This window comes from Staurois parvus, unplaced genomic scaffold (genome assembly GCF_062004578.1).
Source record: "Staurois parvus isolate SC_StPar_1 unplaced genomic scaffold, SC_StPar_1.0 ptg000145l, whole genome shotgun sequence".
Lineage (NCBI taxonomy): Eukaryota > Metazoa > Chordata > Amphibia > Anura > Ranidae > Staurois > Staurois parvus.
This window is the reverse complement of record NW_028317941.1, coordinates 4,635,392-4,652,111: the sequence shown is the minus strand read 5'-3', so window position 1 is coordinate 4,652,111 and position 16,720 is coordinate 4,635,392. Positions and strand designations below refer to the sequence as shown.

The window sequence follows — 16,720 nt, the reverse complement described above, 5'->3', positions numbered from 1 at the left end:
TTGGAAGAAGAGGAGGATCAGAGAAGTCAGGATCAAACAACATTTATACACAATGCAGAGGATTAACCCCAACAGTGATTATAACAAATATGCTTTACTGCATATACAAACTGACTTTACTGTTTTGACTTTAGTAACACTTTAATGAATTATTTATAAGCTGATGGATAATATTTTGCAGCAGTTTGTGTAAAGAGTGACAAGGGAAAGAGTTGCTTTAACATTAATTATTGCATTACAGTTGAAGAGTATGTAAACCCAACATTTCGTATTCCTGATATGTGCCTGATGCACTATGTACTTGAATACAAAAGTATCCTGTTCTCTTTTTATTGCTTCCTTTGCGTGAAATCCCTGGTATTCCTGTCAGTGCATCTGCTTTCCTATTTAAAACTGACCACACTAGGCAGGTGAGCACAGCATGGTCAGTTTTATAGCTATGCTAGGAACTCAGCATGCCCTCCTCCAATGATCAGCCTCCCTCCCCTCCTGCGCAGCCTTTTATTGGGAAGATCAGTATGCTGCTGTTTTTTCTCCCCAGCTTTGTTCTCAGCTGAATAGGGAGCTTAGGGGGTATGTGATCACTTATAAAACAGGGAAAGGAGCTATTTATACTGTATTTTTTATAAGCTGTACACAAATATTTTGTCGTTCGTTTCTATTGAATGGGTTGTTTTACAAGGTGAGTGTTTTCATATACTTTAACATGAAGAAAAATGTAACATCACAATACCATAATGATCCCAAGAAAGTTCAATGAGCCCAAAGGCCACTAATCTGTGACATCACATAGCAAGTCAATTCACAATCTCTCATAATGCACTTTACCCGTAGATCAGTGTAGCATGTGATTTAACTTCTGTTTCCATACTCTTTTAAAGGCACCTTAGTGTGATTTTGATGGTGTTCATTCAGTTTACTTGAAAGTAAAGCTAAAGGTTAAAGTGTTACTAAACCCAGGACCCCGCATTCACTACATCTGATCTCCCACAGCAAACAGAACATGGAAATGAAATTATTTTAGTAAATATAAACTGCTAAATACCTTTTCTCATCAGCAGTTAGAGCCGTCTTGTGACTTCTATTAGTGTTCAGCTTAGCACCGGTTAAAGCTTGTAGGAGGAGTTTTCTTTCTGCTCTAGGTTGATGCAAAACCACTGACCTCTGCCTGGACAGTGCTTATTGGCCCTGTGCTGAACACATGCACTCTCCCAAGAAAAAAAAAACACCTCTATAAAAATACACACTAAACTGAGCATGTGCAGAATGACTACGCTTCAGTCTGTCTGATCAGGAGATAAGACGTGGACATTTGAACAAGTGGAGGAGCATAGAAGTCAGGATCAAAATGCCTTTTTACACAATGCAGAGAATTAACCACTTAAGTTCCACAATGAGTATAACAAATATGTTTTACTGCATATACAGACTGATTTTACTGTTGTGGGTTTAGTAACACTTTAATGCACCAAAACGTTAGCATGCAGAATTCATTTTCAAAACCCACTTTAGCATGTCCTTCTGGTGAAAACAAACCCCCGTAAATTTATTGGAATTTTAAAATTCCAATGTTACAGAATCGTGCAAACTACTTAGGATAGCATCTAGTGTATACACAGTAGATCCTTTGGCTACACCCAGTATATAATAAATATTACACTGCACCCATACATAGCTGCTAGTGATCATGCTTGCCTTACATTCCTAATATTAGGTATGTTACCATTCATCAATAGCATGGCTTATTATCATAAGAAACCTAGGTGTACACCTAGGGGGCAAGGTGGAAGAGCTCAGAAGAAACAATCTGTGGAATGTGTTCAGAAATACACATGGAATCTGGGCACAGACACATTCTGCCTTTCATCTTATCTGATGAATCAGATCAGTCTTACTAGGCGCCAGTACTCCTTATCGATGAAATATCATATATCTATACAGTATTCTGGCAATACACAATATATATTACTCATTTACTCCATTTTACGTGTATGTAAAGTGCAATTTGTTTTGGAAAGAGTAGAAAATTATTAAAAACCCCTAGATTGTAAGCTCCTATCCCTCTTGTATTGAACTGTATTGTTGCTGTAATGTCTCCCATTATATTGTAAAGTGCTGAGCAAACTGTTGGCGCTGTATAAATCCTGTATAATAATAATAAAAACCCGGTCAGATTTCTTCTTTTTTTTGCTATTGCTTTACCTTTTGGGGAGATTTTACTTCCTGTCCCAGAGACACAACAGAAAGTAAGAGGAAATCTCTCCAAAACAAAGATATATCATTCCTTGGATAACTGTCACCAGAACAGAAATATTTTCCTTTACCTCCTGTTTCCATGACACCTCAAAATGTTTGAATGACTCATAACTTTCTATACTGTAGACATTGGACATCAGGATCAAGAGTGAGGGTCATCCTTCCCAGCAAAGACACAGACAGGTATAAAGACCTTTATATAGAGTTTTAAATTTTTGCACATTTTATCCAAAACTAAAACAAAAAAAAGGAGGTTTATATAAATCCTATGAAACCCCTGTGTTTCACCAAAGCTTTGTTAATAAAAATGTTAACCTTTTAAAGCAGGGATGAGAAACCTGTAGATCGCGATCTACCAATAGATCACGGCCAGGAGACTGGTAGATCATGGTCTGGGCTTGCAATGCAGAGGGACTACTTGTAAAGTTGGAGGTGTACAGTAGTAAGGAGCAAGAGCTGCATAAGTCAATGCCTCCTCTGTATTGCTGGCTCCTGACCCAAGTAGATACCAAATGCACTCCTCTTATCCCAGCTAGCGATCTTCAGGTTGGTGCCAGCGCAGGAAATAAGAACTTCAGGTCAGTGCAAAGCAATACACTGGGCATAATAGCATAGGTCCATTTGCACACCGGTGTGCTGCAGTTTACCTACACTGAGGGAGCAGTGCAGTGTACCTGCAGCTTTCCTGTAGGTTTGCGGCACTTAGCCGTAGACTTCTAATATATCCTATGGGTTTGGTACCCTTTCTAAAAGTGTACCAAAACTTCTAAATACAGGAATTTTGTGCTCTTTCAGAAAGTGCACCACACCTGTAGTATATAATAGAAGTTTCTGGCAAAGTTCTGCTAACCCAGGAAAGTCACAGATGCACTGACAAAGCAATCTTATAGGGGGCTCAGAACAGTAAAGGATCATTTACATTTTCAGGTTAGGGTGGTGGTGGTGGTAAAACCCCATAGTTCATATGTGTTTTTAACACCCCTGTCTTTTAGCTGCAGTGGCCAGGGGTGTACACATGTTGCAGTTGCTGCAAGAGTTATACGGTCCTGCAACCTTGTGCAGTACAGCAAACAAGGGGTTAAAGCAGGCTGCGTTGTTTTGCTTTCTCACCACCTGCTTTAATCCCTTTTGAATTTACAAAAAAAAAACACTATTAAAATACCGCATGAGTTATTTTATCAAGTCATGCTGTATTTTTGTAATGAAACCCATGTGTTCCCCACTGACAGCTGAATGTAAAAGAAAGAATTGCCGGCAATAAAAAAATTATTTAAAAAAACGGTGTGGGGTCCCCCCTCCATCCATACCAAGCCCTTCGGTACTGGAATGGGGTTCCCCCCAAAATCCAGACCCTTATCCAAGCATGCAGCCTGGCAAGTCAGGAAAGGGGAGCGAACAACAGAATGCCCCCCCTCCTGAACCATACCAGGCCACATGCCCGCAACATGGGGGGGTGCTTTGGGGCGAGCATTGAGATTGACGTTGCATCTGCTTCGGTGGACATTCTTTTATTTTCTTCTTTTAATAAAGGACATGTCAAATACTGTCTCCTGTCTTTTTTCACACTACAGGTTTTTTTTTTGTGAAAGGTTAGTGGTACCATGTACCCCATGCTCATTCACATGGGGGGGGATCTGGGGGCCCCCTTGCTAAAGGGGGCTTCAAGATTCTGATTAGCCCCCACAAGCAGACTCCAACAACCACCAGCCAGGGTTATGGGTAAGAGGCCCTTGTCCCCATTAACATGGGGACAAGGTGCTCTGGGGGGGTCCCCCAAAGCATCCCCCATGTTGAGGGCATGTGGCCTGGTATGGTTCAGGAGGAGGGGGGGTGCTCACTCCTCCCCCCTCTTTCCTGACCTGCTGGGCTGCATGCTCGGATAAGGGCCTGGTATGGATTTTGGGGGGGCTCCACAACATTTTTTTTAATTTTGGCATGGGGGTTCCCCCCAAAACCCATACCAGACCCAAAGGGCTTGGTATGGAAGGAGGGGGGACCCAACACCCTTTTTTAATTATTTTTTAATTGCCATCAATTCTTTTTTTTTTTTACATTCAGCTGTCAGCGGGGAACCCCACTGACAGCTGATGAATCTGCGGCCACTCATTCCTTAACAACCCATGACAGTACTGACAGATACCAGTACATGCTGCATGCCTGGACCTCTACCTAATTACCGCATGCATTTAATTATTTATTTCCTTTTGTAAATTGACTTTAAGACCCTTTTAAGCGATATTTACCAAGTGTTTTTACTATTTTTAAAATAACTTTTCTCAATGGAGAGGAGAAGGTGGGTTCCCAGCAAAGCATCTGCACTGCAGTTCTGAACACAGAGCCAAAGCTATTGACCCATGTAGTATCAAAAATTCAGTCAAAAGGAAGAGGACTGGGCATTCCTGCACAGAAGATTTCTACAGGATACAGCTGCTTGCAAAACAAGTGACACACGTTTTAATGTGATATAATCAAAGCAATAGATTGTTTTTTTAACTATACTTCAGCTTTAGGTCTCATGCACAGGGGCAATTAGCAGCTCCTGTCTACTGAAGGATAGAATCCCCAACGCCTTCGGGGGCGAGGGAGCCACATGTGCTATGTAAAGCCGGCAATACATGTGAATGGCTGTATGCAGGTAACACATTCATGGAGAAGTGCACATGCGTATTAGACGCAGATGCAGAAGCCATCGATAATTACCCAAGCACACATGTGTACAGCCAAGTTTCCGAGTGCATGTGGCCTTAATGTAGGTAACCATATTCAACATGGTAGGGTTGGCAGTGCTCCATGCTTGCCAGCTCTGGCTCTGGAGTGCCATTGAGTTCCACCTTAAGGTCTGCTCCAGAGCCTAAGCAAACCATCCAGAGAAAACCCACACTCCAGCTTTGACTCCATATCTGCTCTAGAAACTACAACCCCACTTCATAATTGTTTCAGAGCTTCTCTCCTCAGCTCAGCTACAATTGCAAAAGAAATGCAAAGTATTCTTTTAAAAGAAATATCTAAATTTGCTTAGCTGATTTAGCATATTAAGCTGCACTGCTTTTGGCAGCACAGCAAAAAAAAACCAAAACAGTAGAACACTACAATTGGTATAATTGGTACACTTTGGTAAGGTACATTGGGTTGCTAATCAGAATAATTGGTACTGCAGCACACCAGCGCAATAGTTAAAAACAGAATAATAGAAGAATAATTTAGGTTAAAAAAGGGGATGTTACTGGCCATCCCTCTTTAAGAGGTGAGTATTGAAGTCCAACTTAAAGTGTTAATTCACCTTTACAGAAAAATAGCACTGTACATCCTCCCCACCCCCCTCCTTCTGGTCCCTCCTGGAAATGCTGACGAAAAAGAGTGAGAACAGTGGATATTTCACATCCCTGGACCTCTGGAGTGGTTGCGGGAGTCCAGGTGAGTACAGCGGGGACCAGCGGGGTGGAGAGGGTGTCCGATGTTAGTTCACCTTTACATTTTTCTGTAAAGATGAATGAACCCTTTAAGTATGCGTTGGGTTGGCAAATACGGACCTTAAACTTTTTCCCATTTTCTGGCAAGTTTCCACCTATGCTCCCTATTTGTTTATTGCCATAGCTTTGTTACCAAGCTTTACTATGCCAGCAGTTGAATGGTACCAGCTGTAACAGAACCGGATCCCGACTGCACTATGGTACTCCCGCTTCCCTGTCCAAACACTGTCCACGGACCCTACTGTTGGCCATACAAAACTAGACGAGACCAGTCTTGAAATAAATCAGGAAATAGACTGCTTTATTTTAACACAGACACAAGATATAAACATTCAAGGGAACAACCCACCTCCCTGCATATGGACACAGGGCAGGGCAAACCAAATCTAGCAACCAGAGACACATCTGCAGACACCCCCCACCAAGCCAATACACAATCACATACATCCCATAATAGTTTGCTCCCAAGCAAGACACACAATAGAACAATGGGATGCAACCACATGGAAGTAAACAATGAGCAACCCCCACACCCCACCTATGCATGTCTACATAATATCAGGACATTCCACCCCTAACAGACACAGGGTGACTTACACATAGGAGGGATATGGGGAGCTGAGACAGGGATCTCCACACCCCTCCACAGTGAGTTGTGTTCCATGGCCCCCACCCAAAGTCACTCTGGACACACCAGGTTAAATCCCTTTGGGGCCTGTTGTTAGTTACTCACCGTTTAAATGTGACTTGCCCAGGTTTTTGCTCAAAAATGTAATGTTGTCATTTACTGCTACAATGGAATCAGCATGACATTTATTAACCTTGTAAAGCTACAGTATTGCCTTGTCCATTCCAAAATAATTAGTTTGAGTCTTTATTAGGCTAGGCCCTGTTTAGCTAAGACTAATACTATACATGCCTATACTTTTCAGCAATCAAGAAGTCTCATCACTAGGCAGATTATTAACTCTTAATGATTTATATTTCTAAAATGCTTTTCTCCCTGGGGACTAAACCCGCCTAACAAGTTGGTGTTGGGGCAGACTTGAGATGAGGCAGCCTTCTTGGGCATGCTCAGTAGAATATCATACTAGGGCAAACTTTAACAGCCAATTAACCTATCAACATGTCTCTGGAGTGAGGGGGTAACTCTATATATTACATATATTTTTTAACTACAAGCAGTGAATTTGACTGGGAAACAGCCTCTTGCAGGCTTTGTACAGCAGAGCTGGAGTATGAGATGAAGGAGCAGCACAAGCAGCCAGTCAGTTCATGTGCTGAGAAGAAGTATGCTAATATGAGGAGAGTAGTTTGACAGAGAGATGAGCCTCTCACTGTGTTGTTTCTACTTTCACTGTTCAATAACAGGCTGGAATGGGTTCAAGACTGTCTGGGCTCAGAGGAAGTGAATAGAACAATGCTGGCCATCAGATTGGGGACATCTAGTGGGACAAAAAAGTACTGCAGGGAAGATTTCTGAATGTAAGGTGAATATTGCAGCAAAAGATGGTTTTATTATTAAATCTCTAATTGGCTAATTTTTATCTTATTTTTGGCCGGAGTTCTGCTTAAAGATCTGCCAAACTTTTATTAGCAGGAAACAGCTGTGATCCTGTAAAATCCATTGCTTTTTGAAGTTGCATTTTCAAAGCTGCAAAATGAGTGTTTCAAATGGATTGGAGTAGTAAGATCTACCTTTTCGGGAAGGCTTAGCGGTTTCCTACCCCCTGTTGACAGTGTAATGAAATTATTTGTATTATTATCACTATAATTAATGAACAATAGCATAGCACAAGCCTCTAGAGAAGGCAAAAAGATCTATTTTTATGCCAACATTAAACATGGATAAACAGATATACCAAAGACAAGCTTAAGGGAACACATGTTTAATGATTACCAAATAAGATATATTCACAAAGTAGCCGTTGTTTTACTGTCACAGCTGATTCTCAGTTGTAAAGCTTCCCCTGCAGGTTAAGGCAGGGTTAAGAGCCGGAACAAGTTGATGGCATTTTTTTTACTAGTAAGACAGCAGTAGAGAAAGTATTTTGGAAGGCACTTGAAAAGCATTTAAGAAAATGAAATAGGGATTTTCAGAGGATCACAGTAGCTTATAAAAATGTTGGGTAAGTTGGATTCTTATCACTCTGAAAGTAGAAAAAACACTAGACACCTGTTGAGCACAACATCTGTTGAGTCTATAAAATATTCTTTGCGAAGAGTTGTCTAATGCACCAAAATCCTCTGTATTTTGTACTTTGTTTGCTACATCTGAACCCAAAACACTTGAATAAAAATGCACTAACTTTGAATAACGGAAACCATGGGATTAGGAAGGAAAATAACAGAGAATTATATGCATACCTTTTTGAGCTTCAAATCTGGACAATACTTGGTCATCAGGTCGCCATTACGACGGAAAAAACTCTTTGGCGATGAGGTCATTGAAGTCTATTACTAGTGGGGGGCTAGGTGCTAAAATGCTGAGGTTTTTGTTACATAACAAGATGGCATCTGCAGCGCTTCCTACTCTATCGTGGAGTGCTCCTGGACCGGCAGTCATGTAGTGTCACTTTGTTCCAACTGGCACAGCAGAGATCTCATCATGCAGTGGGGATTCCATCATGTGTGTTTGATGCCCTGCTACTACAGTATATAAAGCTCAGCCCTGATCCCTCCACCAGCACAGTCAGGTTCCTGCAATAAGCCAGATCACCACACTATACCCAGAGACCTGAAACCATCATCACCACACACCAAGACAGGCCATCACGGAGCAGGGGAGGAGGATGACAACTGCAGGCAGTGTACAAAGGGAGGATAGGAGGATATTTGTGGAGGAGGATGACAACTGGGGACACTATACAGATGGGAACACCTGGGGAGAAGGATGAAAACTATGCACAGTGTATATAGAGGAGGGGTGTCTAGGGTGGAGGATTAAAACTATGCACAGTGTATAGGAGGGGTACCTAGGGAGGAGGATGAAAACTATGCACAGTGTATAGGAGGGGTACCTAGGGAGGAGGATGAAAACTCTGCACAGTGTATAGGAGGGGTACCTAGGGAGGAGGATGAAAACTATGCAGAGTGTATAAATAGGAGGCAGAGGTGGACTGACCATTTGGAAACTCGGGCACTGCCTGAGGGCTCGGGGTCAGTAGGGGGCCCCATGAGATGCCCCTGGTATCTTTTTCATAGGCTTTTTTGAGTTTGGGCAAGGACACAGGGGCCCCATGATCCCCTATTGCCCCGGGGCCCCATGAGTTGTCAGTCCACTCCTGATAGGAGGGGTACCTAGGGAGGAGGATGAAAACTATGCACAATGTAAAAGAGGGGCACCTAGGGAGGAGGATGAAAACTATGCACAGTGTATAGGAGGGGTACCTAGGGAGGAGGATGACAGCTGAGGACAGTTTACAGTTTCAGATTGGGGAGTGTGGTCTTTAGTCTCACCTCTGGGTGTGATCTTCAGTCACATATTTGGGAGTACAATCTACAGTCTCCCATCTGATAAATGGGGGCATACAGGCTATATTCTCACTCGGGCGTGGGAGGAGGAGACCAGGGAGCTGGAGAGTAGGAGGTCCTGTGAGGAGCGAAGATTACAGGTAGGGTGGTATTTGGGTATCAGGTCAGTTAGGTAGTTTGGGCAGCGTTGTGAATGGCTTTGTATGTCAGAGTTAGTAATTTGAATTTAATGCGTTGGGCAATCGGGAGCCAGTGAAGGGATTGGCAGAGGGGGGGTGGCCCCATGTATGGGTGAGCTGCCGATGTCAGATTGTGACCTGAGCAAGCCAATTACTATTTTATGTGATGTATGCTAGTGTAGGTTGTGACACTTTTGAATGTGAGTGTATCTGAAGCTTTTAACATAATAAAATGCCTGGATGATTTTACGCTATGTAGATTCCTCTTCCTACCCTTTATGGTCCCATTTGAGTGCATGAAGATCCAAGTAAGGAGTTGCAATAGTCAGCATGAGTCTCTGCAGATCGTTGCTCCCAGAGCCAAAGTACTTTTAGCTGGTCTATAACTTTACCAGCATGGACCTCTGGTGAGTTTATTCAATTCATTTGGTGGTGGATTTCACGTGGTTTTGGGTTATACAAAACAGAAGGTTTAATAAGAGGACATTCTGAGGAATATATATATATATATATATATATATATGAGAGTTTGGTCTGTATTCTCACATATGAAAGTACCGGTGTATCATGCAGTGGTAAATGACCGCTGCTCATTTCTCTGGCTTTCTCAGAGGAGACAGTTCTCTTCTGAATGCCTGTTCATGAAGCGGTGTGGATCGCTTCTCCTAATGAGGAGTGAAGCGATCTACAAACGCTTTGAACTCTAGAAAATGGCTGCTGTTACTGTAATCTCACGAGATTACAGTTAGAGATCAGTCAACACACAGTTTACTAAGAAGCGGTATATTACCGCTGCTTCGTTTGTGGCTCTCAGACGAGACCGCTCAGTACATCACTACACTGCATACATACATACATAGTTTTTCTAACCCATCTACCCCATCGGGGATTGTGAAGGGCAGGGGGGCTTTTCCATTGTCTTGGGGGCTCTGATAGAGGAAGGAGGAAGTAAATAATCTTCTTCCTTCATCCTCAGTTCTCTTGGGATTCACTCTGCTCTCCCCGATTATCCAACTCTGGGCTGGAGAATCTGGAGGGACAATTTTCACACAGATCGCCAGTGAAGGGCTGACATCGCTCCTTTATACACTGGCCGTTTCTGTTTCTTTCAGTGACAGATTCTCTGTGTGCAGAGATAATCAGCAGAGAACATGATCTTGGTGTCATAAAAGGACACCTTAGTCTGTATTCTCACATCAGGGGGTAAGGTCTGTATTCTCACATCTGGAAGCACAGTCGGTATTCTCATATCAAGGGGTAAGGTCTGTATTGTCATATCGGGGGGTAGGGTCTATATTCTCACATCTAGGGGATAAGGTCTGTATTCTCATTTTGGGGGGTAAGGTCTGTATTCTCACATCAGGTGGGATAAAGTCTGTATTCTCAGATTTTGGGAGTAAGATCTGTATTCTCATATCTGGGGGGGGGGGGTAAGGTTTATATTCTCACATCAGGGGGTAAGGTCTGTAATCTCACATCTGAGGGTAAGGTCTGTATTCTCACATCTAGGGGGCAAGGTCTGTATTCTCACATCTGGGGATAAGGTCTGCATTCTCACATCTAGGGCGTAAAGTCTGTATTCTCAAATCGTGGGGTAAAGTCTGTATTCTCACATCTAGGGGATAAGGTATGTGTTCTCAGATTTTGGGGGTAAGGCCTATATTCTCACATCAGGGTGTAAGGTCTGTATTCTCATATCGGGGGGGGGGGGGGGGGGTAAGGTCTATATTCTCACATCGGGGGGGTAAGGTCTATATTCTCACATCTAGGGGATAAGGTCTATATTCTCACACTGGGGGATAAGGTCTGTAGTCTCACATCGGGGGGCAAGGTCTGTATTCTCACATCTGGGGGTAAGGTCTGCATTCTCACATCTAGGGGGTAAGGTCTGTATTCTCACATCGTGGTGTAAAGTGATAAGGTCTGCATTCTCACATCTAGGGGGTAAGGTCTGTATTCTCACATCGTGGTGTAAAGTGATAAGGTCTGCATTCTCACATCTAGGGGGTAAGGTCTGTATTCTCACATCGTGGTGTAAAGGGATAAGGTCTGCATTCTCACATCTAGGGGGTAAGCTCTGTATTACCACATCAGGGGGTAAGGTCTGTATTCTCACATCTAGGGGTTAAAGTCTGTATTCTCAGATTTTGGAGGTAAAGTCTGGTTTCTTACATCTGGGGGGAAAGATCTGAATTCTCACATCTATGGGGTAAGGTCTGTATTCTTACATCTGGACGTAAAGTTTTATGTTTGAATTGTTCATTTAATTCTTAAAATAAAGAATTGTTAATTTAATTCTAAAAAAAAGCCAGGCCTGGCTTATTTATCACTCCCAACTGTCCTTTTATGCAAAGTGGCTCCAGTTTCTTTACTGTGAAGAACTGCAAAACTTAATATAGCAATATAGGATGTCTTGACTCTATCATTGTCATACCTTGACTTTGTCTTGACTTTGACATTGTCATACTTTGCTCAGTAATAAACAGGTAATATCCCCCTAAAGTTCAATGTAATGTATCTGTTATTTGTTTGCATTCCAAGCTTATTTCAGAGACCTTGTCACTACCTGATACTCAGCAAACTGAAGTCAGGCAGGGAATCTGTATTAGGAATGCTTACAGTCATCAGTGTATTTCAATAGCATGAAGAAGAAACTGACACTGTGGGAAGTGTCAATTTTGCTTTAGGATATAGAATCTGATCACAGTTACACTACTGCAACAGGCAGGTTACTTTCAGCACTCCTGATACAGATTCTTTGCCTACCTAATGTGGTGACAGGTGCAGATATTGACATAGTAATATTCTCTTTAATAGTCATATCAATGAATGCATTTCAGCAAATGTGATTCCACAGTAACATAATTGTGAATTAAGATGCTTTTTTCACATTAACATATTTTACAACATAATAACATTTACATCTGTCTATAAGGAATGTGAGTAAGGAATCTTCACTTACCGTTTTGCGTAATGAATCCTCAAGGCAGAAGCATCGAGTGTAACTTTGCTGCTTTGATTTTGAAGGCCAGTCTATTAGGTTGCTGTTCTGCACATTTTCTACACCCTCCACGTTGCGTCTTGTCTTAGATGCTTCAGCAGTGCACTGAATAAGTCACAGGTACAAAAGTAAATATGTGATCTTTTTTTTAGTCCACATATTAGCTTATATAGCTTTTACCAGGCCATTATCTGTACCCTATTAAAAAGGGGTTACACTAGGAAACTTGAAAACATTTGACTGTAAAAGGGTTAATTATGTAATAGTGGCTGCATGTTTTACTCAATACTGCCTTTAAGATAAGTGTTAAGCCTCCCTTGCCCAATAATTATTTGGTTTGCTTTCCTCTAGTTTTGACAAATTGCGCAATAACACAAGCACAGAGAAGAGGCTTGTAGATTTGCAAGTTATAATAAAAAGGAACACAGGATCCACTCATTAGCATGCAAGTAGAATATCAGAAATCTCTTCTCAGGTCACCACTGCTCATTTACTATGGGCCTCACTTGAAACTAGTAAGAATTAAAGTAGTTCTAAGGATTTTCTTACCATACTTAGGTAGAAAAACCTTCTGTACGCAGCACCGACCTCCCCCCAACCCCTCTCATACTAACCTGAGCCCGATCTTGATCCACCACTGTGCCCGAGAGCAGTGGGTCTCTCTGTTCTTTCTATGTTCATTGGATAGAAAGGCAGTAGCAGGAGCCATGGGCTCCTGCTGCTGTCAATCACAGCCAGAAAGCAGGTGACGGGGCCGAGCTACGCTCTGTGTGTCAATGTTCGCACATTGTGTAACTCGGAATCAAGCACGCATGAGTGCCCCCATAGCAAGTGGCTTGTTGGGGGTACTGGGCAGGAGGATCAGGGCTGCTCTGTGCAAAACCACTGAACAGTGCAGGTAAGTATAACATGTTTATTATTTAAAAAAAAATAAGGTTTACAATCACCAGCATATCTACACCCAAAGGCAAAATGTAATATATTGCTGCTTAGCAGGTCTTAGGTATGGTGGCTGCATAGTTTACTTTTTTCAGGATATGAACATTTCAGTACAGAAAAAAAAAAACATTGATCTTCAGAATTCTGGTCTTATAACTTTCTGTGCACTGAGTTGATATATCAAACAATATTATTTGATTTCCCAGCTATTTTCTGTGAAACACAAAACACCCCCCATATATGGTAGATGAGGAGAGGTGGAAGTGTTTGTAGTTCAAATCAGGTGAGCAGCCTAAGGTGACAGTGCTTCTGTGTGGATACAGTGAGTGAGCGTTGTCACCATAATATAGGAAGTGTGCTACTGGCAAGATCAGCAGTTGATAATAAAGGATAACAGCTTGAGAAAAGGAAACTATTCCAGCCACCACATCTAAGGACTGTAATATATCAATTTTTTTTGTGTTTGGGCTTAGGTATGCTTTAATTTTCTGATATACTTGCTATTAACTTCAGATATTGTGCTGATGCTTGTTGTACCTAAAATACCTTCAATATGAAAAAATCAGAGGCAACAGTTCAAAAGTTCCAAAAAGTTCAAAGTTTAAAGGTTTATAGGAAAGCAAAACCTGGAAGAGTCACAATGTAGGAAGGTAATTTATCAGGGTAAATACCCCAGGGGGAGAAATATCCCTGTTGGGGGCTGAAGGGCCAGAGCTACCTGAAACATATTATAAAGAGACACAATGGGGGTTATTTACTAAAACTGGTGCACTCAGAATCTGGTGCAGCTATGCACAGAAAACAGACAGCTTCCAGGTTCTTTTGCCAAAGCTTAACTGAACAAGCTGAAGTTAGAAGCTGATTGGCTACCATGCACAGCTGCACCAGATTCTGAGTGCACCAGTTTTAGTAAATCAACCCCTGGGTCAGCTGGCATTGTCAGTATTCACTGATATCTAATGTATTAACTTGTCTTTTATGTCTCTTTTTCTAGAAACAGCTAAAATATAGAAAGTATCACTTAACTTGCAGCATGTTTCCAGTTGTTTACTAAACCTACCCCTGTTCACATCGACCATTTTTATCTACTAAAAATGTAATAGTAGATGTGCACCCAAAATAATAATCAACATAATGTCTAGTAGCAATGAGAATTTATTATTTTGACATGTGCTCCTCTGTGAAGGATATTGTGAATAACTGATCAAGCAACTATCAATGACCATGAACCCATTGGGGTTGATTTACTAAAAGCAAATAGACTGTGCACTTTGCAAAGTGCAGTTGCACTCTGCAAGTTTAGTTGCTCTAGAGTTTAGTAAATGAGGTAAATTTCACTTTGCAAAGAATACCCAATCATATGCAAGGAAAATAAAAAAAACATCATTTTTGCTTGCACATGATTGGATGATGAAAGTCAGCAGAGCTTCTGCTCATTTACTAAGCTCTGGAGCAACTGCTCTTGCAGAGTGCAACTGCACTTTCCAAAGTGCACAATCTATATGCCTTTAGTAAATCAACCCCATTGTGTTATCTAAACATTGGTTCATAGCCGGGCAAAAGCGAGGCTATGAAATGCCTGGCGGTTTCTCTCTTTCATCTGACCTACAAGAAAAAAGCTTTGTTTTTATACCTGATAAATGTACATCAGACGTATTAAACTAATGCTAGTTTGTCTGGCCATTCATGATAATAAAATGGTATTAGTAAACAACTGGTGATAGGTTTAACCACTCAATAAAAAGTTAAGAGGATGTATATTTACCCCGGAAGGAAGGATCTCACAGCAGCCCTCCTGCATAGCCATTTGGGTATCACAATATATAACACATTTTTGGATGTCAAACTGTAAGAAAAAAAACAAAACAATAAAAATAATTAAAATGCAAAAATTAATGTAAACAGTTCATAAAAATATATACAGTATGTTGCTTTAAATTTGAGACTTACGTGTACTGGGGATCCAGTCACCATGTCCAACCCAATGAAAGTATACCCTTCACTGGATACAGCACCCCTGGGCTCAATAGGTTTGCTGGATATGTAGCTACAGTCAATGTGAATAGACACAACCCTCTCTTGTACACTCAGCACTATCTTGTGCCATGCATTGTCAAATAAGGAATATACTCCTTGTCCAGTGAATGTGCAACCAACAAAGTCTTTATCCTGGCCTTTAGCTTGAAAATCCAGACTTCTGTCTTTTCCATTGACTGATAAAGATATCTGTGAAGTAGATATATAGTATAGTGAGTGTAATAATTATTTTATTTTGTTATTACTTATTTTATTCACAAAAGCATCTTATGTGGTCATATAAATAAAGGTCTGTCATGATAACATGCAAGAAAACAAAAAGCATTGTTAACTTATGATTTTTCTCACCTCTGGCAGCCCAGGTGGAATGTGCATTATCAGTCCTGAGCTCAGGCAATCAACTACACAACTTCCATGAGAGCCTTAAAGTGTCACTAAACCCTCAAGAATAAAATCTGTCTGTATATGCAGTATTGCATCCTTGTCATCTTCACTGTGGCACCTAAGGGGTTCATCCTCAGCATTGTGTAAAGAAAAACCTGGTTGTTCCTGCCAGTCTCTGATCCTCCCTTCTTTCACTGTCCCCAATTCAGCTGCTGATACTGCAGAACAGTGGTGGCAGCAATGAGCATGCTCTGTTTTATCTGTTTCAATTCAGGACATTTCTTCTGTGATCAGAGCTGTGCAGGTCACATAACTGTGACATTATACGCGGGGTGGGTGTATATGCAGGTAATGAATGATAGCCCACATCCTCCCTCCTCCATGATGCCCACTAACTAGCAAAATATACAGAGGGTAGGATAGGGAAATATATTATCATGGGTGTGTAGCTCCACCCACACCATGCTTTTGCTGAATAATGACAAAGCTTGGATTTCAGATATGTAATTGTCTGATCATTGTATATATGGATGTGATGTTAAATCTATATTTTTCTACTGCATCAATAAAGACTTTTTTTGTTTCTTGGGGGTCATGTGACCAGGATAGCATCAATCAGCACTGTTTGGGCACAAGGGTCACAGTTCATTCTACCTCTTCTGTATACGTACACAGATACATAAGAGGGGAATGGAAGGTCCTCTTACAGCACTTGGCTCTGTATATGATATCACTTAGGTCTCATTCACACAGGCGTTGTGACCTGTACAGCGTGAACTGGCCATTTGTTTTTGCAGCTGTGTGCAGGCAGTCTATGTAACTAAGCAGATGGGGAGCTATATGTACACAGCTGCTTATCCTAATTTGACAGGCGTGGATGGGTGGGTAAGTGGCCCAAACACAATGTGTATTCAACACTGCTGGTCCGCCTCTGAATGGCAGCCATATAAATAAATGGTCATTTCACACTGTATGATGCA

General features: G+C 41.5%; 1 protein-coding gene across 6 annotated transcripts in view; it reads right to left on the bottom strand.

The window, feature by feature from the left end:
• COL16A1 (collagen type XVI alpha 1 chain) overlaps window positions 1–16,720 on the bottom strand; it is a 295,727-nt gene that overhangs the window by 201,031 nt on the left and 77,976 nt on the right. For all 6 annotated transcript variants that reach the window (XM_089673859.1, XM_089673860.1, XM_089673863.1 and 3 more), the window contains exons 6-8: window positions 15,270–15,545; window positions 15,085–15,165; window positions 12,342–12,485 (exon numbers count right to left, since the gene is read on the bottom strand). In XM_089673859.1, the coding sequence (XP_089529985.1) occupies window positions 12,342–12,485; window positions 15,085–15,165; window positions 15,270–15,545 (501 nt within the window). The remainder of the gene's footprint in view (window positions 1–12,341; window positions 12,486–15,084; window positions 15,166–15,269; window positions 15,546–16,720) is intronic.